A 24,140-nucleotide genomic window follows, 5' to 3' on the forward strand; every position below is an offset into this window, starting at 1 on the left:
TGTGAATGAAATATAGTAGTTTTACAGTGAATAAGTATATCCTTCCATATTCTTACTATGTCTCGTGCGGTCTTAAATTTAACCCTTTTGTAGAAGTTAGGATCTGTGATACGAAGAAAAAATTGTTTAGCATCTCCCTTTAGTGATAAATGATGATAAAAAAGTATGTCCTCTTCATTTAATAGTGATCGAATACGTCTTATAAAAGAAGACCAGAAGTATAATTTCATATCAGGAAAGTAAAGACCGCCAGATCCTATTTGGTTTTTTAGCATGTTCAGCGATCTTCTAGCCTTCTTATATCCCCCAGATAAAGTTGCAAAAGATCCTATCTAATTGTTTAAAAAAAAGCCAGTTCTGTGCCAAAGGAATTGATCTAAGTATTTAGGTATGATTTTCATTTTTATCAGATTTATTCTACCGATTAAGTTTAATGGAAGTCGGTGCCGTTTTTTTAAACTCGTAGTGGTAGTTTTCATTAAATTTTTATAATTGATGTTATTGAGTTCTTTAATATTTGAAGTAATTTTAATTCCGATATATGTCGCAATCTTGCATATTTCAGGTACTGGTTGAGGGGCAACAAAGTTAACTATTATTTGAGTTTTGTGGACATTTAATTTATAACCTGATACATTGCCAAATTTTGATGCTTCGAATTTGATAGCTCTTAAAGAATCAATTGTTTAAATCGAGTATACAGCGATGTCATCCGCATACGCAGTAATTTTTAAGCTTTCACTGTCAGTCTTAAAAGGTATTATTCCTGTCTGAGTATCCAAAGCTTTTAAAAACGGTTCTAATGAAAGGGCAAACAATAAAGGTGACAGGGGACACCCTTGACGTGTACCTCTTTTGATTGGAAAACAATGTGACGTTAGACCACCATAACTAGTGTATGCTATTGGATTGTCAGAAGTGCCCGAATCCCGTTTAAAAATTTTCCTCCAAACCCCATTGATCCCATTACATGCCATAGATAGTCCCACCCCACCCGGTCAAATGCTTTTTCGCCATCAAGCATTATCATAGCCAGGGGGGTAGCCTCTGTTTCTGCTATATCGAACGCCGTTATTGCCGAATTGACATGAGCTGATGTGTCTCTCCCTGTTATAAACCCATGTTGTTGCGTGTTGACAATTTTAGGCATTAGTGGTGCTAATCTTCTAGCCAAGCATTTTGCGAAAATCTTTGCATCAACGTTAATCAGGGAGATTGGCCTATATGAGCCCATCTCCTCTTTAGGTTTGCCCTTTTTATGAAAAAAAAATGATTTTAGCTTTATTCCAAGAGCGGGGAGCTGACCCGGTTCTACCAATGTAAGTAATTACTTCTAAAAGAAAGGGTGTTAACTCATCCAAACATGATTTGTAGACTTCCAGAGGGATGGTATCCTCACCCGCAGATTTTCCTAATGGCAGTGATTTTATGGCCTCTTTTAGTTCTTCATGGGTTATTTCTAAGGTTAGTTCTTCTGTCTCGTTTCTTGTTATCTTATTTGTTAAATTTTCTTTTAAATAGTTTTCGATTGTGAAGTTGTCGGGCATGCTCTCTGGAGTATACAAAATTTCATAATATTTAGCAAATTGCTGAATTATATCAACTGGCTGATTGTATCTCTTGTTATCAACCCCGGTGATTTGGGTGATCATAGACTCAGCTCTATCCTCCGCTACTTTAAATGCTAAGATTTTTCCAATTTTGTCACCACCTTCATATTGTGAAAATTTATATTTATGGATCTGTGCACTCCTTTTCTTTAGTAGAGCTTCTTTGGTTTTACATTTTAAGTGACTAAGGTTTGCACTAATATCCGGGGTTGAGAGATTATCTCTTAGGGCTTTTACAAGCTTTATCTCCTCAGCTACAATATCAGAAGTCAAAGTTAAATTATGATTAAGTCTTTCATGATTCTGTTTCAAAACAAAGGTTTGCGTAACCCCTCGAATGCTGGCTTTACACGTATCCCACACTGTTAAGAATGAAGCTGTGTTTCTGTTAAAAATCAAAAATTCTGTTATGTGGTGTTTTAATTATGAAATGAAATGCCGGATCTAATATTAAATTCCTGGGAAAAGTGAAAGCTCTTGGAGATTTATGTTTGAGAGATGTTGCAAATTCAATCATAATGGGGTTGTAATCAGATGTAATATGTGGTATATAACCATATTTGTGGATCTCATCAGGGTGTCTGATATGAAAGCCATATCTAAACGTGAGCATAGCCTATGGGGAGCTGAATAGAAGGTATAGCCTGAAGAGTTTGAGTATAGCGAGCTCCATACATCTTTGACATTATGTAATTTACATAGATCTAAAATAGATGCTCTATTTTTAGGCATTCGTTTATAATTACCCGGGCGTGTTGTATCCGTCTGGCAGTTCAGAATACAGTTAAAATCACCCATTATTATTACTTCTCCCTCCCAATCTAATAACGCAATGTTTAGTTGTTCAAATATTCTGGGTACTTCTTTGTTTGGTCCATATACAACACATGCTACATACTTCATATTATCGAAACAAAGTTGGGCAATTGCCCACCTCCCCCATTTATCGCCCTGTGTTTTAGGTATTTCTGCCTTGAACCTTTTGTCTTTTAATATGGCATCCCCTCTTATAGAAGACGTAGCTGCGGAATTAATTACAATCTCAAAGCCCAGTTGACTTAACAGCTTCTTATCTTTGTCTATAATGTGAGTTTCTGACAAAAACACTAAATGAGGATTATATAATCTTAATTCTTTAGCCACTAATTTTCTCTTACGTTTCTTGTTCAGCCCTGACACATTCCATGCCAAACATCTAATATCGGAAAGAAACATGTTAGTGTTAGATTCCTTACCTTAGAATATCCCCAGGCGTCAGTCTGTATCCGGAAACTTTTGCGTAGCAGTACCCTTGCGCGTCGGTAGGCGTCGTCTGCAGGCGTCCCCTGCGGCTCCGCGTCCGTCGTCGGCGTCGTGCGCCGTGATGACGTCGCTGGAGTACATAGACGCCGCCTCCGCGTGCTGACGTCAGTTCTTCTTTTTTCCGCGCCAGTGGACGCAGATCTGAAGAGCGGTACCCGGTCTTTTGACCAAGTTTATTACAACTTATATCTATCCTTTGTGTGTGGTAGGATGCCCGGTTTCAAAAACTGTGACGGTTGTGACCGCACGATGTCGGTCACGGACCATCACCGACTCTGTCTCCGGTGCCTGGGCCCCGACCACGACGTCGACTCCTGTGTCGATTGCCGGGCTCTGACTAACAAAGCTAGGCGGGAGCGGTCCCGCAAGCTACTCGAGCTCCGGGTGTCGGCCCCACGTCGAGAACGGTCTCGGTCCGGCCGGAGGTCCAGGGAGCGTTCGAGGGAGCGGTCGCGGAGCCGCGCCGGGCGCTCCGGAAGTCGACATCACTCGGCGAGTTCGTCAGGTAAGAAACACAAGAAGTCGGGGCGACGTCATCGTACCCCCGACTCCCCCCGACGCTCGCGCTTTGCGGCCGGGGGTTCGGGTGACCCAACCCTACAACTCCGCGGGAGTTGCCGGCGCGGCCTGCCCCATACCCGCAGGTCCCTGGGCAAGGTGCGACGCCTGAGGAGGTAGAGGCATTCCTCATGGCCATGAGGGCCCTGTCTCCTCCGGCGGGTTCCACGGCGCCTACGGGCCCAGTGAACCCGTCCGGGGGCCCTAGCGGGTCAGCTGACCCTGCCTCGACGCCGTCGGATGCTCCGGCACCGGCGCCGCCGACGGCGCCGATCCCGGCGCCGCTAGGGCCTTCGGGGTCGACGCCGGATGGACGTCCAACCACTCCGGCGCCGATGCCATCGGGGTTGCCCCCGACGCCGTCCCCGCGCGACGCCGGTTCCTCTGTGCCGGCTCCGGGCGGCGCCGTCCCCATACCCTCACTGAATCCGGACGCGGAGTCGGACCGGCGTCGCTCGACGCCGGGCTCGACGCCGATGGGGCCTGTCGACCCCGTGGAGCCGGTCTACATGGTTGACACCGACTATGGTGATGATGTGGAGTACGGTGAGGGCTGGGAGGGGTCTGAGGACCCTCTTGTCACGTGAGTGCCAGTATGACATGGACTGGACAGGTGATTTGGGGGACGCCAGTGGTTTGGATGACTCTCCTAACCCGGGTTTTGTCTCTCCTCCTTCCGTGGCATCGGAGGAGGGAGCTGCTTATTCAGTTGTGTTGATGAGGGCTGCCAAGGCCTTAAACCTTGAGCTCCCCGTCGCGGCCGTGAGGCCTAACATCCTCACTGAGGTCTTCAAACCGCGGTCATGCCCACAGGAGCCTCTGCTGCCGTTTAACGAAGCCTTATCAGACGTTCTGTTGGGCACGTGGTCCAGGCCCTCTTCAGGTGCGCCTGTTGATCGGAACGTGGCCAGACGCCACCGTCCTTGTCCGGACAACCCCAAGTTCCTGTCCACCCACCCCACCCCTGAGAGTCTGGTGATCCAGGCCTCTACCTCCCAGTCCGCATTCCCGTCGGCCCCGCCCGACCGGGAATCCAAGAGGTATGACCAGTATGGCAAGAAGGTCTTCTCGTCCCTGAGTTTAGGACTGCGGTCTTGCAACACCGCTTGCCTCTTGGGCCGCTACACCCACTCTGTGTGGGATACGGTCGCGGAACTGCTGCCAGAATGCCCCATGGAGGTGCGGGCAAAACTCGGCAAAGCTGTAGCTGAGGGCCGAGATGCAGCTAAATATTCTATTCGATGTGGTCTTGATACGACCGACTCGCTAGGCAGAGCGATGTCCACGACGGTGGCGATTCGTCGCCACGCCTGGTTGAGATCCGCCAAATTTTCTGCAGATGTCCAGAATACTTTGATGGACATGCCGTTCGATGGCTGTCACCTGTTTGGTGACAAGGCGGACCGCGCGCTGGAACTCTTCAGGGACTCCAGGGTCACAGCAGGTGCATAGTGCATAGTGCATAGCAGGTGCATAGTGTTCAGAGCTATTCATGGCTTGGGACCTATCCCGCTGCAGAGAATGTTTGCTTGGTATCTTCCAGCTCGAGCACTACGCTCCTCGTCATCCAAGCTGTTAGTGGTCCCGCGCTTCCAGAGAGTGAGGATGGGTGGCCGATCGTTCAGAGTAGCGGCGGCCAAACTCTGGAACTCTCTACCACTATCCCTCAGGAGCCTTGAGGCTCTCCCAGCCTTTAGAAAGGCGTTGAAAACCCACCTCTTCCCGAGGATAGGCTAGTTGCTGAAGCTGCTGTTAGATCAGGGTTCAAAGCGCCAGGATGCCCTTGGTGGTGACAGGCTGCGCTCTATAAGTGTACCACAATTACAATTACAATTACAGCAAAGTCCTTGGGTCTCTCGACCCAGCGCCAGCAAACGGGTTCGTTTCGCTCCTTTCGTGGCCACGGAAGGGGCGTCCCCACACGTGCTGCCAGCCACGCACCGCAGCAATCATTTCAACGCGGTGGCGGCCGTGGACACCGCCGTGGAGGCGGTCGGGGTCAACGGCGGGGTCAGGCCACATCCCCCCCGCAGCATCTGCCTCAAAATCCTCCTAGTCCGTGCTTTCAGGCCCACGTGACGCCAGTGGGTGGCAGGGTTCGCCATCACCACGCCCGCTGGCGCACGATCACATCGGACAGGTGGGTGCTGCAAATCGTCCGAAGGGGCTATTCCCTCCCCTTCGAGACCACTCCTCCAGCCATGCCACCGCAGAACCACCGTGTGTCGGGGGACCACTTGCAACTTCTGCAGGAGGAAGTTACGGCCCTCTTGGCCAAGGGGGCCATCGAGCGCGTTCCTGGGCCAGAAGTAGGACGTGGTTGCTATTCCCACTACTTTCTGGTACCCAAGAAGGACAAAGGGGGCCTACGTCCTATCTTGGATCTCAGGAACGTCAACGGCTTCCTCCGGAAGGAGAAGTTCAAGATGTTGACTTTGGCTCAGGTCTTAGCTGCTCTAGACCCGCAAGACTGGATGGTAGCGTTGGACTTGCAGGATGCTTATTTTCAGATCCCTGTCCTGCCGGCCCATCGGCGTTACCTGCGGTTCACGGTATGCCAGGAGCACTTTCAGTTTATCGTGCTCCCCTTCGGCCTTACCAGTGCTCCACGGGTGTTCACAAAGGTGTTGGCGGTGGTCGCAGCCCATCTGCGCAGGTTAGGGGTTTCAGTCTTCCCCTACCTAGACGACTGGTTGTTGAAGGCGGGCTCGCCCCAGACAGTCGTCCACCACCTCCAGATGACGGCAGACCTCTTGCACGGCCTGGGGTTCTCCATCAATGTGCCGAAATCACACCTGTGTCCCTCTCAAAAGCTCCTTTTCATCGGAGCGGTTCTGGACTCGGCGCAGTTTGGGGTTTATCCTCCGGAACGGCGGGTCCGGGATATTCAGGCTTTGATTCCCATCTTTCAGCCGCTATCCCGTGTTTCGGTCAGGTTGACGCTGCGGCTGCTGGGGCTGATGGCTTCCTGCATCCTTCTGGTGCATCACGCCCGGTGGCGGATGCGGGCTCTGCAGTGGGACCTGAAGTTTCAGTGGGCCCAGCATCAGGGCAACTTGTCCGATCACGTCTTGATCTCGGAGGGCACTGCGAGACAACTGCAGTGGTGGCTTACGGACCGCGATTGGGTCAGAGGCAGATCCCTCTCCCTTCCCCAACCGGAGCACGTTGTCGTGACGGACGCGTCCCTCCAGGGCTGGGGGGGCCACTTGGGAGAGGCGGAGATCAGAGGCATCTGGTCTCCGGCGGAGTCCCGGCTCCATATCAACCTGTTGGAGCTGCGGGCGATTCGTCTAGCACTGAAGGCATTCCTCCCCTTTGTCAACGGGAGTGTAGTGCAGGTGTTCACAGACAACACCACTGCCATGTGGTACTGCAACAAACAAGGCGGGGTGGGGTCGTGGACCCTTTGCCAGGAGGCTCTGCGCCTCTGGCAGTGGCTGGAACGTCAGGGCGTGACTCTGACAGTTCAACACCTGGCAGGTTCTCTGAACGCCAGGGCGGACGAACTCAGCCGTCGGTGCTCGATGGATCACGAATGGCGTCTGAACTCGGACGTGGCGCAAGGCCTCTTTCAGAAATGGGGAGAGCCTTGGTTAGATCTATTCGCCACAGAAGAGAACGCGCAATGTCATCAGTTCTGCGCGTTGGAGTTTCCAAGACGGCACTCGCACGGCGACGCCTTTCGGCGCGAGTGGAGTTGCGGTCTGTTATACGCCTTTCCGCTTATACCACTTCTGCCCAGAGTGCTGAAGAAGATCAGGCGCGACCGGGCCCAAGTTATCCTTGTGGCTCCGGACTGGGCTCGAAGGTACTGGTATCCCGAGCTACTCAGCATGTCAGTCGGTCCCCCGATCCGCCTGCCCCTTCAGGAGGACCTTCTGTCGCAGCAGCAGGGGACGGTCCTCCACCCGAACCTGTCCAGTCTCCACCTCCATGCTTGGAGATTGAGCGGCGGCAGTTGAGGCCATTTGACTTGCCTCCTGAAGTCTGTGATGTAATTCTGGCAGCCAGGCGTCCCTCCACAAAGTCGGTATACGCCTGTCGGTGGAACAGATTTGTGGCATGGTGCACAGCAAAGGCTGTGGATCCTCTCTCTGCCCCTCTTTCCGAGGTTCTTCTGTTTCTTCTCTCTCTCGCCCAGCAGGGCTCTGCTCTGGGCACTATCAAGGGCTACCTTTCGGCCCTTTCAGCCTTTCTCAGGCTTCCTGATCAGCCTTCTTTGTTCAAGTCCCCTATTGTAACGAGATTCTTGAAGGGCATCACACACATGTACCCTCCTGTTCCGTTTGTGATGCCTCAGTGGGACTTGAACCTGGTTCTAACCTTTTTGATGTGTGCTCCCTTTGAGCCCCTTCATTCTTGCCCTCTCCGTCTTCTGACTTTAAAGACGGCTTTCCTGGTTGCCATCACCTCTGCCAGGAGAGTGAGTGGGCTCCAGGCTCTTTCTGTCCAACCTCCTTTCTTGTCCATCCATCCTGACAAGGTGGTTCTGAGGACTAGACCTTCTTTCCTGCCCAAAGTAGTTTCTGCTTTCCATATCGGGCAGTCCATCACCCTCCCTTCCTTCTTCCCGCCTCCGCATCCTTCAAAGGATGAAGAGCGGCTCCATCGTCTGGACCCAAAACGTGCGCTTTCATTTTACATGGATCGCACACGCCAGTTCCGGGTGGATGACCAACTGTTTGTTGGCTACGTGGGTGCGAAGAAGGGACGGTCGGTCTGTAAACGGACCATCTCTCGATGGGTCGTTCTCTGCATCAAAGCGTGCTACTCTTTGGCTCGGAAGGAGCCTCCTGTTGGGCTGAGGGCCCATTCCACTCGGGCCACGGCGGCTACTACTGCCCTGGGCCGGGGAGTCCCCTTGCAGGACATTTGCCAGGCGGCTACGTGGGCCTCACTGCACACATTTGCGAGGCACTACTGCCTGGACAGTCAAGTCCGGAGGGATGGCTTCTTTGGCCGTTCTGTCCTCCAGGACTTTCTGGTGTAGTATTGTATTGGTTCGCAGACCCACCACCGGGGTTGGTATTGCTGGGGTATCTATTCTAAGGTAAGGAATCTAACACTAACGTGTTTCTTTCAGATGAACAAGTTACTTACCTTCGGTAACGATATATCTGTAAGAAACATTAGTTAGTGTTAGATTCCTTACCGAACCCACCCATCCTCCCCGTTCTGCGAACTGATACCTAGGGTTAAGGACATCCCTTTCAGGGCCCTAGTTTCAAATGGCACCAGTGTTGGTTCTCTCATGGCTCTGCGTCTTCTGGCGCGGAAAAGCTGTGTACAAAGAACTGACGTCAGCGCGCGGAGGCGGCGTCTATGTACTCCAGCGACGTCATCACGGCGCACGACGCCGACGACGGACGCGGAGCCGCAGGGGACGCCTGCAGACGACGCCTACCGACGCGCAAGGGTACTGCTACGCAAAAGTTTCCGGATCCAGACTGACGCCTGGGGATATTCTAAGGTAAGGAATCTAACACTAACTAATGTTTCTTACAGATATATCGTTACCGAAGGTAAGTAACTTGTTCGTTATGCATCTCTAATGAGAAAAGTAATGACAATATTCAGCATTATTTTATAAAGTTCAAGATAAGAAATACATTTTACTAACAAAAGACTCTCATCAAGCTTTTCTACCAGGTTGAAAATATTTTTTTTCTTTTCTCCCCAACCCTCCCTCCCCCTTCCCCCTTCTCCCACACCCACACCCACCTCAAACTGCGAAGACCCTCCCCCCCTTCCCCCCCTTACCTACTGCTGCCGGTAACAAGGCAGCGCCTGCGGTCGGAACCAAGGATCCCCCCCCCCCCTCCACCCAAGATGTCAACTAATGAAAATGTTATTGCTTCATCAAGACTGATAGCTGAATATGTTAGCAAAGGAAAGAAAAAAAAATGGCAAAGGTTAAGTATTTAGGTATTGAAAATGTCCGTGTCTCAACCTATAGCTTAAATTCTTAAATTCTATTTAAGACAGCTAAAGTGCTCCTCGCTTTCTTTTCAATCTTTACTTTTGTTAACTCTTGTTGAAACTGGCCAAATATTCCTGTGCCTCACAAACTTCGCTGAAGAAGTTTGTAGGTCCTTTCATGATTACTTTTAGTCGGGCAGGTTCTTGTAAATATTCTGAGCCTCCCAGTTTGTTGATTGGATCTATCAGTTTACGCATTTCCCATCTTTTGTCGATCGTGGTTTTGCTAAGGTCTGACAGTGCAAAGATGGTAAGATTGTCAATAATTATTGGTGTATTAGGTTTAGCTTTTTGCCACACTGCTTGTCGGAGCAGAAAGTTGCCGAAATGCATCAAGATTGGGCGTGGGAATTTACTATTCTGGCGTTTTTGGACAAGTGGAAGTCTATGTGCTCTCTGCACTTGGGAGTCCCAATCCCAGGGAGGGGCGGAGTCCAAGATGGCGGAGTGAGGACTCTGCTGGCGGGGGTCCGAGAACTCTCTCCCTCCACATTGATGTCAGCACCGGCTTAAAGGCGTCTTTCTGAATATTGCAAAAGCTGAAAAATGGGAGATAAGCCGCGATTTGGAAACTATTGATATGGCAGGTTGTGAATTGAATTGGAGAGGAGAAAAAGACGGCTGGGGGTAACGCTAACAAACGAACAGAACAGCTTGAAGTACAGAAGCAGCGCGCCTTCCCGGATCGCTCACCTGGTCTGGCTGTACAACGCTTTCTTTACTGTACGCACTCTTTCATGCTGTTCACGCTACTCCTAATGGACACCCCTGCTGATGTTGTGGCTTTCCTCAAGTATCTGGCGTGTAGTACGAGATTGGCTGGGGAACAGGCTCGCTCGATCTGGCAGCGATTTGCTGGGTCTGGCTAAGGCGAGGTTTGCTCTCATTCCGACAGAAATCATGTCGCCTAAACATCCTCCGCGTACTACGCGGAATACTAAAACCGCTGCAACTGCAGCAGCGGCAGCTGCTGCTATACATAAGCATAATACGGAAGCTGTATCTACAACCCCAGCCCCTGCCCCAACCCCCGTTTTAACTCTCACCACTATCGCTACAGACGTAGCAACTACAGAAGACAGAGTGACGGGGGGACGGATAAAACGGCAATGAACGCTGAAACAGCAACTATGGCAGCTACTCTAAAGGGGAGCGACAGGAAGGCGGCAGGTAAGACAATTCTGCGCCCTCCTCAATTTAACTGTGGAACTGTTCCTAAAAAATTTACACAGAAGGGTGCACATGTTAATGAAATTGCTAAAGCTGAGGCTCCTCTGGATGAGGGTGGAACAGCAGTAAGTCTTAAAAATAACACAACTTTGGTTAATACAAATCATGAAGTTGACTCAGACTTACCCATTCAACTGGTAACATCTCCTATTACCAATGAAGATTGTGAAATTCGGGAGACACTAATGTGCACTGAGGCAACAGCAGGAATAAAGGAGGTAAATGGGGCGGCAAAAGAGTGGCCCCAATCGCTAAACATCGCTAAGTCAGCTTCAGATTTGGCTATATCTTCGAGAATTGAAGACCCGATTGATAAAGATAAGGATACTCTTGAAGCATGCGACAGTCAGGCTACATGCTCAGTGGGCAATCATGGTTCGGGACAAACTTTGGAACTGGCTGATGAACATTTTTCCTCTGAAGACTGTGATTATGATACAGAAGAGGAACTGGATAAGTCCATGGATAAGACTCTGAGTAGGCTACCCCCGAAGAGACGCAGAGGCAAAGCTAAGACAACTTACAAGAAGAAAGGTAGAGCTCTGTCTAGCCTGGTTACAGGAACAGCCCCTTTGATCTCAAAAAGAATGGTCAGTGTAAAAAGTCCGCTAAGGAAGTGGATAGAAGCCAAAGGGCTAGTCAAGACTATGACTTTAAGGCTTTCTGGGGGCAGCCCTACAGACAGCGAAACACAGCAAACTCCTAATCATGCTCTTATCGAGCAGAATACAGAAGAAGAAGAAAAAGATACTCTACTAGCGGCAACGGCATCTGATCTACTGACATCTGATACGGACATTGAAATAAACAAAATACCTGTTGAAAAAATAAATTCAAACTCAATGAAAGCTACTAAGTTGGGAGACACTGATCACTCCCAATTAGACACTATATTAAAACTTCTGATAAATCAAAGGGCAGAATCGGAGTTACATTATCAACAGTTGAAAAATGACAATATAAGACTGCAAACCTCCATAACGGATATAGCCTCCATACTAAAGGGTATCACTCAGGAGGTAATAGAGCTACAACAACGTAAAGTCTTAGTAGAAGAAGGAACACAACGGCTAGATGTTACTGTGGGGCGCCACGATGCAGAATTAATTCAACTCCAGGGGAAAGTTGAGGACTTAGAAAACCGTCAAAGAAGATCCAACCTCAAACTGTATGGAATTCCGGAAGGGCTGGAGGGATCTGACCCAAGGGCCTTTCTGGTGAAATTGCTACCTCGAGCATTTCCGGATCTCGTTCTTATCCAATCTAAATAGGCTAGGCCACCAGGTCTCAAGGCTGTACAAATTGTTAAACCCTCAGTCCTCCAGATTAAATGAAAAATCGACACAATTTTGGTCCTCTCTCGCCTTTTTCCCCATCTCAGAGTCGGAGTGGTCAGAGACGTGGAAATCCTGTATGAGCCATAAAATAAGCCCTACGTTATCTCAAACCAAGTTCTGGCTCATACACAGGGTCTTCTGGACGCCCGCTCGCCTCTATGCCCACAAAATCAGCCCTGACGCATTCTGCTGGAATTGCAAACGGGCTGAGGGAGATTTGGACCATCTTGTCCGTCAATGCGACTGCGTCTCATCCTATTGGGACAGAGTATTTAACTTCATCCACAATCTGTTCAACATCAAGCCCCCCAGGAAACTCCCCTACCTTGTTTTTGGCTTCGTTAAGGAACTCCAGCTCCCTGAACCAGACAGAGCCCTACTAGATCTTCTACTTATGGCGGCTGTTAAGGTCGTCGTAAATAATTGGAAAGACACCAAAAAGGCAAGTTATGCTTGCTTGCTAAACTGGGTGATTAACCTCAGAGGAGCAGACATCACTCTCCAAACCACACCATGGTGACCCGCAAGAAGGAGAATGTGGGACGTACTCAATATCTACTTTGAAACCCATAAACCCCCATGATTTGCCACCCCTCCTGACTTCATGATCTCCACGGAGTCCTTGTCAATCACACAGGACACACACGTCTCGGGGTATACTGGAATGGTCAGAACCGTGGTGCTCCATCGTGGCGCTCGTCTTCTCTTTCTCTTGCTCTTTCTCTCTCATCATCTTCTATAACTCTATTCTCTCTCTCCTCTCCTTTCTTCCTCTTTGACCTCCGTCTCAATAAAGCTTCTTGATGTGTTGCGATATTCGTAAAATGCACGGTCACATCTGAATGTAACAGTAACTACCATGATCAATCCTTCTAATGTTGTGTCTGCCATTATTTTCCTTGTGACCCTACCCTTATTCAGATGTATTCTCATCCGCACACGCATTGTATTCAAGCTGCCGTACTGAAATATTCTATAAAACTTTTCTGAATTTAAACAAAATAAACTGCTTTGAGCTTCCCCCCCTTCCCAGAGGATCAGGGACATTTGCGATATGATTCCAGTGTTTTGGGAGGGAGCCCAGATTCCAGTCCTGATGGTTCTTCACAAGCTGGGGTCCTGCATCTGCCTATTTGCATACGCACAGTGGCACCAGAGGGCTCACCAGTGTTGCCTACTCAGGCAGTGGTTGCATCACAAGGCAGATCTGTTAGACTTGAACAGGATCTCCAGAGAGAATGCGACAGATGTGGTCGGTGGAGGAAGACCTGTCCAGAGCAATGCCTTTATACCCTCAACAAGCTGTAATTATGATGGTGATGGATGCACCTACCCTTGGGTGGGATGATCATCAGGAACAACTGAATACCAGAGGCCACTGGTCTCCAAAAGAGTAGGTGCTACACACCAACGTGCTCTAGTTCTTCTAAGACTCAAAGCCTTCTTAATGTTCTTTCGCAGTCCGTTCAGATCTGACAAACAGTGAATAAGTACAATGTGGTACATCAACAAACGAGAAGGAGTGAGGTCTCATCTCAACTATCAATAAGTGTTATGGCTCTGGGCTCGGCCACACCATCATGGGATCTGGTAAGTCTCCAACAATCTTGCTGGCTGTCTGACCACCAGAGACAACAGCCTCAGTTGGCGTCATCTTTCTGACCAAAAATGTTGCCTATACCCAAGGGTTGTTTAGTACATCCTTTCCCAGTAGGGTACCCATCAGATGGACCTCTTTGCCACTCAAACAATGCTCGTTACCCAGGTTGTGTACCTTTCAGTATCTGCTGGAGGAAGTCTTGGGCATGCAAGTCTTGGGCATGCACTTAAGTTGAAGTGGAGTTTTCCACGTAGCTATTCTTCTCCTCCCATTTCCTGGACTCCTTAAGTTCTGAGGAAGATTCACCCCGACTGGATCCAAGTCATCCTCATTGCTCCGCACTGGCTGAGAAGTGTGTGGTGTGCAGACCATGTGTCTCCCGCTCAGTCCACCTATTTGGGTGGTTTCCTCTCCCATTTGGAGAGGCAAGGGCTTATACTTCCAAAGCTTCCAAATTCATGCCTGGAGATTGAGTGGGGAGCACAGAGATTCTACCAGTTGCCTCCAGAGGTGGTCAATGAAATATTGTCAGCTCATTACCCCTCCACTAAGATTGTCTACTTTTGGAGATGCAGTAGGTTTTCCCCCAGAACGTGGAACACCCTTGTAAGCTTGTCTAATGTAGGTCCTTTGTTTCACGCTCTTGCTGGTTCTGCAGGGCACCATTAATGGATACACTGCCACCATGCCATAATTTCGCTGCCTTCCAGATCCACCATCCCTTTTCAAATGTCCTATCATAATTAGGTTTTTAAAAGGGTCGACTTACTTGTTCCCTCACAACTCCCTTTGTGATGCCTCAATTGGATTTGAACCTTGTTTTGACTTTTCTGATGGGTGTCGCCTTTGAGTCCTTCCAAACTGTCCATTTGCGCCTTTTGATGTTCAAGACAGTTTTTCTGGTGGATATTGCTTTGGTGAGGACCGTCAGTAAGTTACAAGCTGTGAGCGTGTGCTCGCCCTTCACATGCTTCTTCCTGACAAATTGATCATCAGAACTAAAGTGGCTTTACTTTCAAAGGTGGGGACCCCTTTCCATCTGGAAGAATCTCTACCCTTCCTACTGTCTACTCTTCACATCATCTCACCATGGAGAAGGAGAGATTGCACCGGCTGTACCACAGAAGTACGTTTTTACATGTACAGCAGAAAATAGATCTGACAACCAGCTATTTATGTGATTTACAGGCAACAAAAAAGACAATGCAGTCCAGAAGAGGGCTCTGTCCCACTGGATAATACTTTGTAGAAAGAAGTACTACGCTCTTGCCAGGGAGGAACCCCTAGAGAGATGAGGGCTCGCTGCAGCAGAGTAAAGCTTTCCACTTCTGCACTACCAGAGGTGTCCCTGTGGCTGGGATCTGTCATGAGAGAACATGTGCTTCCCTTTAACACCTTCATCAAGCATTATTTTTTGAACTCAGGGGTGAGAATGAATGACAATTTTGCACATTCAGTGCTCCAGGATTTCCTCGTTTAATCACTCCTTCAGCCACATCACCTGGGAAGAGAACTGCTTTGGAATCAATTCAACATGTGAGGAATCTACAGGTAGACGTACCCATCAGAAGAACAATTTACGTACCTTTGGTAACAATCTTTCTGATACTCTACCTCCTACAGGTTTCCTCTCTTTATTATTATTATTATTATTGCATGTTTGTATGGCGCTGTGAATCGCTCCCGAAGGAGTATCTCCGCGCCTCTGGCAGCAACTAAAGAACAGGAACTAGTCATAAAAAAGCCCTAAGGCCAGCTAGAAATTAAAGAGGAACGTTTTGAGTTTTTTCCTGAAAGGGAAATGTTCCCTACATACTCTAATTTCCTTCTGGAGTTGGTTCCACAACTTGGGGCCAGCTACAGATAGGGCCCTGCCCCCCTTTCTTGCCTTCATGGCCCTGGGAACACATAGCAATTCCTGATCTCCTGATCTCAGGGATCTGGACGGAACATAAGGGATGAATTTTTCAGTGAGGTAGCCAGGACCTTTTCCAATAAGGCATTTGTGGATGACACAGCAGATCTTAAACATCACCCTCTGCCTTACTGGAAGCCAGTGCAGTTTGGCCAGCAACAGTTTTGAGGGAGTACGAGGCGGGGCATTTAGAACTAGTCGTGCAGCTGTGTTTTGCACAACCTGCAATCTAGCAAAGATACCCTCGTTGGCAGCTAGCATCAAACCATTGCAATAGTCCAGCCTGCTTAACACTAGTGACTGGACCAACGTTCTCCTGGTGGTATCCGGTAACAGAGGGAATACTCTCCTGAGAAGCCCAATCACATGAAAACATGAGCCCACCACTTGATTAGTTTGTTGTGTTAGGGTAAGCTCATGGTCCAGTTTCACTCCCAGATCTTTTACCACTGTTTTGGGCTCAGGGACGGGGCCAAGATCTTGAGGCCACCAGTCCGGAGTCCATAAGCGTTTGGCCTCTCCAAAGAGCATAACCTCGGTCTTGGAGACGTTGCACTGCAGGAAGTTAGCTGCCATCCAACGTGCCACCTCCTTCATCCCCTGGGCGAAGGAGTCACGCACCTCGGAGGTCATGATTTTAAAAGGGAAGAGGAGTTGGGTATCATCCGCATATGATACTGGAATGAACCCGTGGGATCTCATGATGTTAGCTAGGGGTGCCACGTAGATGTTAAATAACGTAGGGCTCAAACAAGAGCCCTGTGGCACCCCCTTCGAGATCTCCACCACCTCTGATTGGTATGGTCCTAAGATGACTCTCTGGGTGCGTTTGCTGAAAAAGCTCCTTAGCCAGGCCAGGGCCTTGCCTTCCAGACCGATGTCAACTAGTCTGGAGGTCATGATGTCGTGTGACACAGTGTCGAATGCCGCTGACAAATCTAGAAGCACCAGGACAACGGAATAGCCCTTGTCCTGTAGCATCTGAAGATTGTCAGCGACGGACAGCAAGGCGGTCTCAGTACTGTGCCTGGGCCTGAAACCCGACTGGGAGGAGTCGAGTCCACCCGCGTGTTCAATGAATTTTGACAAATACTGATTCACATGTCTCTCAGCAAGCTTCCCTATAAAAGGGAGAAGAGAGATCGGTCTCAGATTTGTCAAATCAGACCAGGGGATCGAATTGTTTTTACGCAGAGGTCTAACAAGAGCCTGTTTCCAGTCTAAAGGGACTTCCCCAGTACACAAGGACAAATTGACTACATGCCGTATTCCAACCCCCAGATCATCCAGCAGAAGTGGCATAATACGTGCTGGGATGATGTCAGTCGGGCACCCACTCTTTGTTTGCGTGACAAGAACAGTCAACTCTTCAATAGAGATGGGTGGGAAGACGGTAAGCTTCTTAGCCTCATTATCTGTAGTCATAGTATGTAGCTGGATTCGACAGTCAGTTGTTACTGGATTATTAGAGATGGAGTTCGATGCTAGTATCTTATTATAGATGGCGTCGATTTTCCTTACAAAAAACTGTGAAATGTTATCACAGTTCTTGGGATTCGATCCCCTCAGTGTCACAGGCAGTGGGCTTGGTGAACGTCTGTAGAATATTATACAGGGTTTTTACGTTAGAACCGGCAGCTGATAATTGGACTGCTATATGTTGTTTCCTAGCAGCACGGATTGCTTTATGGTAATTTTTAAACGACCTCTTAAAGTCCTTCTTATCGTCTGCCTTGTGTGTGACTCTCCATTTTTTCTCTAACTTTCTCATGGTCTTTTTTTGTTGTCTGAGATCCCCAGTGAACCAGACTTCTTGTTTTGGGGCCGGTCGGGGTTTATAGGTTCTCGGCGGGATCACATGATTAATAGTTGTTAACGCAGCTTCACTAAATGCGCTTAGGGCTAAAGTGGCGTTTTCACCGCATGCTTCCCATATGGGTTCAGAGTAATTTGCCCTGAAGTCTGCAGGGATTAATTTGTTCCAGGGCCTTCTAACATCGGCCATCGTCCTATGGATAGCTTTGACTTTATAGTTAGAACGAGTATAAAAAATAATAACTGAGTGGTCTGTCCAATCAACTTGATTGGGAGTAAGATAGTTAATAGCTGTTGAGTTACAGAGCACTAGGTCAAGAGTATGGCCCGCAGAATGGGTCGGCCCCTGATTCTTTTTATTAAGTCCAAGTGTGGCCAAGTCTGTTAACACAGTCTCTGCCTCAGTGCACGTGGTGATCTCACTGTGGATATTGAAATCCCCCACCAGAATGAACTCAGAGTTAGCTTGCATGTGAGGAGCCAAAATTTCCATTAATTTAATGGAGAAGGTCCCACACGAGCCAGGAGGTCGATACACAAGTGCACCCTTCCTGGTTTCCCTAGAAGTAGGGTTGATCTTAAAAATCATGAGCTCCATTTCTGGGGTACACACAGTTTCAATGACTGCAACCTCCATCTCTTGTTTGAACACAATAGCTAGCCCTCCTCCCGTTTTAATCAGGCGATCCAACCTTACTATTTTGTACCCTGTCGGTACCCCCAACGTTATGGCTGGGACTGTATGAGGCTTAAGCCAGGTCTCCGTTAGGAAACACAGATGGGGTCTCTCTGTTGTAATGAGGTCCCAGACCTGTGTAGCGTGAGAGACAAGGGAGCGGACATTGCACAAAAGGTTTTTACACGTTAGGGGCGGATCATTAGGTGCATAGGTGTTCAGTGTTACAGGATTGGTGCTCTGAGCAGATCTGGCACACTTTAGATGACAGGGAGTGATAACCGCAGTGCTGGTAAATTGCATGTGACACCCCGAACATGAGAAAGGTCCCCCCACACTGGAACGAGTCCAGAGGGGGCACAGTGTGGTAACATACCTGCCTATTTCCATAAGAGTCTGGCGTGCATAAAACTGAGTAGTGCCTTGACCCTTCTCTGCTGGGAGGGTGCAGACCGCCATGGCCCCCTGCCCCTAGCCCCGTCCTGTTGCGGACGGGCGTAGACGGGCTGGTCTTTGGCTCGTCTTAGGCGCAGGCTTAGGCGCCACACTGCGTGTCAACACTGCGCGTTGGACCGACGAGTTGCTTTATGGCCCTTGAGTTTGGGAGAGCTAGAGCGCTAACCGCTCGCCTCCCACGATGTTCCTGGCTCTGCCACCCACCTGCCTGCTCGAACAGATAGTCATCGGTAACATTAAAAAGGTTCCAATTTAGATTGTTGCACTGCCTCCAAACGTAATTTCCTGGTCTCTGCCATTAAAGGCTTGTAGAGAATAGATGGGGAACTGACGATGGTGCGCAGGGTTGGGTGTTTTATGGCTCCAATCTGGTCACTGTGGCCGCAATGGAGCCAGCTCTTCTAATGGCAAGGGAGAGCATCTAAGTTTACAGATCGAGTCTGACACCTAGAGTTATGTAACAGGTGACAATTCTACAGCGCGCTAGATTATCTAAAGATCGTGACTGAAAGTAAGTAACTTTTTCATTTGTTTCAGGAATCTCTGGCCTGAATACTCAACACCACCAAAGATCATAATGTTTTATTCCATTACTTCCTTGATAAAGTTTCAATACAGTCTAAGACAAGGGATGTCATGCCCACATGATGGCACCAGGACCCTGGGGACTCGGGGCTAAGGACAGGGACACCGGACACCACATCCGGTCAGGGAAAGGGGATGTGGTCACTCGGAAGCCAGAAGAGTACTTGAACTTTGCACTGAAACTTAACACCTCTGTGACCATAACTCTGAGTGAACTGGAACAAGAAACAAAGCAAGACAACACCATACAGGAGGCAATGAAGATCACCAAGGCGCAAAGATCGAGACACGTAAATAGCAACACGTGTGTGGGTAGAGGAATAGACAAGGAAGAACTGCTGGCATTCAAAAGAATCAATGAGGAACTGTCAGAATGTGAAAGTGGAACAATAATGAGAGGCACCAGAATAGTGAGGCCCAAAACGCTGAGGAGAAGGACAGTGGAGTTGGCACACCAGTCACACCAGGGAATGGTGGCCACCAAAAAGATGCTGCGGGAAAAAGTGTGGTTCCCGATACTGGACAGCATGGTGGAAGAAATGGTAACGAAATGCCACATATGTCAAATAACAGGACCACCCTCAAGACCGGAACCCCTACAAATGTCCCCGCTGCCAAAAGCGGTGTGGACAGAGCTGGCAGCAGATTTCTACGGGCCTCTCGAGACAGGAAGCTACCTACTGGTAATAATTGACGAATACTCAAGATTTCCGATAGTAAGGCCAGTGTCATCAACATCAGCGAACGCAACACTGCCAGTGCTAGACGATATCTTTGCAGCGTGGGGCTCACCACAGACACTGAAAACAGATAACGGCCCACCGTTCTCAGGCGACGAATTCAAGAGATTCATGGCATACCTGGGGATACATCACAGACGAATAACACCGCTGTGGCCGCAAGCAAACGGAATGGCTGAACGGTTCATGGGGACCATAAAAAAGGCGGTGCAAAGAGCAAAGCTGACCCAAGTATCGATTGGACAAGCCCTGTGCCGGGTACTAAGGGATTATCGGAACACTCCCCACAGCTCCACGGGGAAGTGCCCAGCTGAATTGGTACTAGGGCGAGTGAGCAGAACAAGACTGCCACAGATAAAGGAAGGAGAAAAGGCGGGAGAGAAAGACATCGCCACCAGAGACACAGAACAGAAAGCGAAAATGAAAGAGTATGCGGACCAGAGAAGGCATGCAACGAATCACAAAATAGAGGAAGGGGACATGGTGCTGGTGAGACAGCGGCAAGTGAGAAAGTCAGACAGCGTTTTCTCAAAAGACCCGCTGAAAGTGATAAAAGTGAACGGGCCCATGATCACAGCTTCAGCTGGCCAGCACCACATCACAAGAAACAGTTCCCACTTCAAGGAAATGAAAACCAAGGAAGAGGACATGCCAAAGCAAGAACAGACAAGGGATACATCACAGGAGGAGCCATTACCGGATGTCAGAGAACAGCGACCAAGACGAGAATGTAAAAAGACCAAGAGACTGATCGAAGAGATGTGAGAGGGCTATTGCTTCACACTCTCTCTCTCTCTCTCTCTCTCTCTCTCTCTCTCTCTCTCTCTCTCTCTCTCTCTCTCTCTCTCTCTCTCTCTCTCTCTTTCTCCCTCTACCACTCTCTACTATCACTGGCACGAGCCATGGGAAATTAGCAACAAACTTTTGTTTCGCAACAAGGGGGGTGATGTCATGCCCACATGATGGCACTAGGACCCTCGGGGCTAAGGACAGGGACACCGGACACCACATCCGGTCAGGGAAAGGGGATGTGGTCACTCGGAAGCAGGACCTCGGGGTGAGAGGTCGGGAGATGCGAAGTGCCGACATATATGACGCGCGACATATGTATAAGACATAAAGGAAACTGCTGACTAACCAGATCGTCTCCTGTGTGGTTTCCTGGTGTCCCACTACACGACAAGGACCATCACCACAAAGCCTCTTCCAGGTATTTTCGTAGTGACTTATTCTAAGAGATTTGATTCCGCCCTGTCCTATCCTTCATACTGGCAAGAGTATGACAGAGAGGTTGAGAGAGAGACCAGATGAGTCTCACAAAAGTCAGAGGAGGACGCCCTCCAAATATTCTAATTGGTGATTCTTCTCTGACATGGCGGACATTTTGAGTGCAGAAATCAGAATGGACTCAATATGCCAGTCAGAGTAGCCTTTCTCCCTATTCAGTAAGACACAATATGAGCAGGGGCCCTGATTACTAGAATGAATTTAGACTACTGAAAATATTGTCTTCCTCTCCTTTCTCGCACGCCACATCTTTAACCCAGTAGGGCAGGAACTGCTTTGTCTAGGGACAGTTTGACCTATTCACCTTTCAGACATGTGGAATGTTTCCTAGGTGAGATTCTTTGCAATGCAGAAACATGCGCTGGCTATTCACTCATTTTTTAACCTTTTCAAGTTAACCAATTTTCTGCTTCGTGGACTCCTCTAAAGAAATATTCTTGTCAATGTCTTAGAATCTTTTAAGTAGAGGTATGGTTGTGTGCAAAGGATCTGCAAGACACTTATTTTCACAACCCCATTTGAATGAGGGGGAAAGAAGTAGGGACAAAGCAAACATCTTCAGGTTTCCTTTTACTTTAACTCTGCCTTTAGAGTGTTCACCAAAGGCATGTCACCGGTAGAACCTTACTTAAGGATGAAATTATTTCTACGACTAATTAATAAGAGCTCTCTGGCCTCCATAAAAATCAGTCCACTTCTTTTTAGAATGCTACGAATTATGTAACCAAACTATTTAGTGATATATTATAATCTTACCACATTTTTGTCATTTTCAATCAGTTGAAGAACTTCTCATTGACCAAGGACATTATTGAGTAGTACCAGGATGTGTCTGTCCTTATCAGTGTCTGGTAGAATGAAAGTCCTGTCTTGCCCTGATCATAGTTTGTCTGCTCGATAGCTGTGGTTTTATGGTGCACGTATGTGTATGATAAAGATTGAGTAACGTTTGTTTTAAGTATTGTGAGGAGGCTTATGTGAAGTGTACTGTTAGGTATCTCAGCCAACTATATGACTTTGGTGTGCTGCACAACTGGGATAGTGCTTTGGAGTAGGAAAGAAAGGTACTCTTTTATAGTTTCTCAAAGATTTGCTGGAGTTTTCCTCCAATCTTAAGGGGCTTCATCCTAAAATAAGAGTCTCTTAAAGCTTAGTGAATCTTAAGTTTAGAAGCAAGCGTCAATGCAATGTTTTTCACTGCCCTTCCCAAAACCTCTTTCAGTTACTTCACTGTACACTAGGGGTGGGCGGAATGCGTGGAGTTACACTCCACAGAATTCCGTGGAGTAACATAAAAACTCCACTAAATTCTGCAGTTCTGTGAGTGGGCAGAATCGGAACGTCGTCCAGATTTTTAGCACTAGGAACTTATTCTGCGTTGCATAATCAGCGCGAACTGCACCACGCCGCGAGCCAGAGGTCACTGCTTCTTTGCTGCCGCTCAAGTAGAATTTCTACTTGAGCAGCAGCTTTCTCACCACGAGCAGCAGCTTTCTGAATGCAAACAGTCGTGACTGCCCGTGTTGAAAAAATCTAGCCAGGTGCCGTTCTAGCTCCTAAAAAATCGTGTTGGGAACGCCATTTCTTGCTCTCCAATTTAACATTGGTGAGCCGCACATGAGAAAAAACCCTGCCATGCAGCCCTTGGCAGAGCATTTCTGAAACTCTGTGGTACAAGCGTAATGTGTAGTGGGCAACACTCAGTGAAATCTGCCAGCAGAGTGGGATTCATCGCCCACGTCTACTTTACACCTTCTTTCGGCCCACCCCAATGGCACACTTTCTTTCTGACAATTTCATTACATGGTCACCAGACATAAGGTGATGTTTTACCTCCTTTGGCGACAAGATTGAAATATAATCCTCATAGATAATTCGAGCCTTCTCATCGATGTTGTGTTTGTTGCACTCTGTTTTGAGATCTTCACAAGCGAGCCAGAAGAGCATGTTTTCTTCACTGTACTCAGTCCGTAAGAATTCGCGAAATACATTGCGGCCTGCAGGGTTCTTCATCAGCTTGTCGAAGGATCCAGCCCAACCATGTACTTCATCAGGGCTCGGTTTGGCGCTGTCATGGCCAATCATACCAGAAAGAAAAAGACAAAAATAATATTATTTTCTGTCTCTACAAAACAATTTCCCTTTGTAGAAACACTTTGTAAGTACAAGGAACTTCATCTATGCCAAGTGTAATATAGGCCCAAAGATGTATCATCATTGACTCAGCAGTTGGCTTTTAATGTAGATTAATTCTGAGTTAGAAAGTTTGCAAAACAGAAATCTTCAAATACTGTTGCAGATTAAGCTCTTTGAAAGAGGAGTGTAAATTTTATTTTATGGAGACTAAAACACTCTCCCTAAAAGCTCCTGCTTTTCAAGGTCCTACAGTCACAACCTTGTGTGCCAAATCTCTTGAGGCTACCAACTGCCTTACTGTTATTCTTGGAGGAAGGTATATCAGGACTTTCAATACTATGCCAAAGAAGCTCCTTAAATACATGTAAAGTATTGTATTTCTGAGTGTTCTGTTCCACACTTGCAGAAAGAATAACAGAGAGCAATATTACTTCTAGTTTATAACGAACATGATAAGTTATTATTTTGTGCTGCCATTTACCTTCTTCGTAGATCATATTTTTTTTAAATACCTCCAACATCACAGAGACCAATGTTACAGACACCTTTAAAATACTGTGGCTGTTAAGTGATATAGGGCCTGATTTATACTTTGACGGTCAGATTAAGTATAGTCGTCATGGCAAGTACTTTACTTCTGCCATGGTGAGGGTACTCTGCCCGCCAAAGTTAAAGATGTCTCCCAGCTCAACTGACATCTCTTGCATTTACAGGAACCACCGTCATTTTCTGGGGTGCTCGGGGGGTTCTTCACTTTAGCAGTAAGGCCTGATGTTTCTCTCCTGGGTAGTTATTTAGATGATCTCTTACTCACACGTCTTTGCTCAGATGAATCTGGCTCTGCTAGTATCACCTGCAAAAGCTAGAACTATCGGGGGATACAGATCATCGCGAAGTGCTCGCTCCCTGCT

The 24,140-nt window shown here is 48.0% G+C and overlaps 1 protein-coding gene across 1 annotated transcript in view; it reads right to left on the bottom strand.

Annotated features, from left to right (window-relative positions):
- Positions 1–24,140, bottom strand: part of RGS19 (regulator of G protein signaling 19) — a 284,177-nt gene that overhangs the window by 22,359 nt on the left and 237,678 nt on the right. The window contains exon 5 of the mRNA XM_086932792.1: positions 22,927–23,161. Coding sequence (XP_086788918.1) covers positions 22,927–23,161 — 235 coding nt within the window. The remainder of the gene's footprint in view (positions 1–22,926; positions 23,162–24,140) is intronic.

The sequence above is a fragment of the Lissotriton vulgaris genome, chromosome 7 (assembly GCF_964263255.1).
Source record: "Lissotriton vulgaris chromosome 7, aLisVul1.2, whole genome shotgun sequence".
NCBI classification, from domain to species: Eukaryota; Metazoa; Chordata; class Amphibia; order Caudata; family Salamandridae; genus Lissotriton; species Lissotriton vulgaris.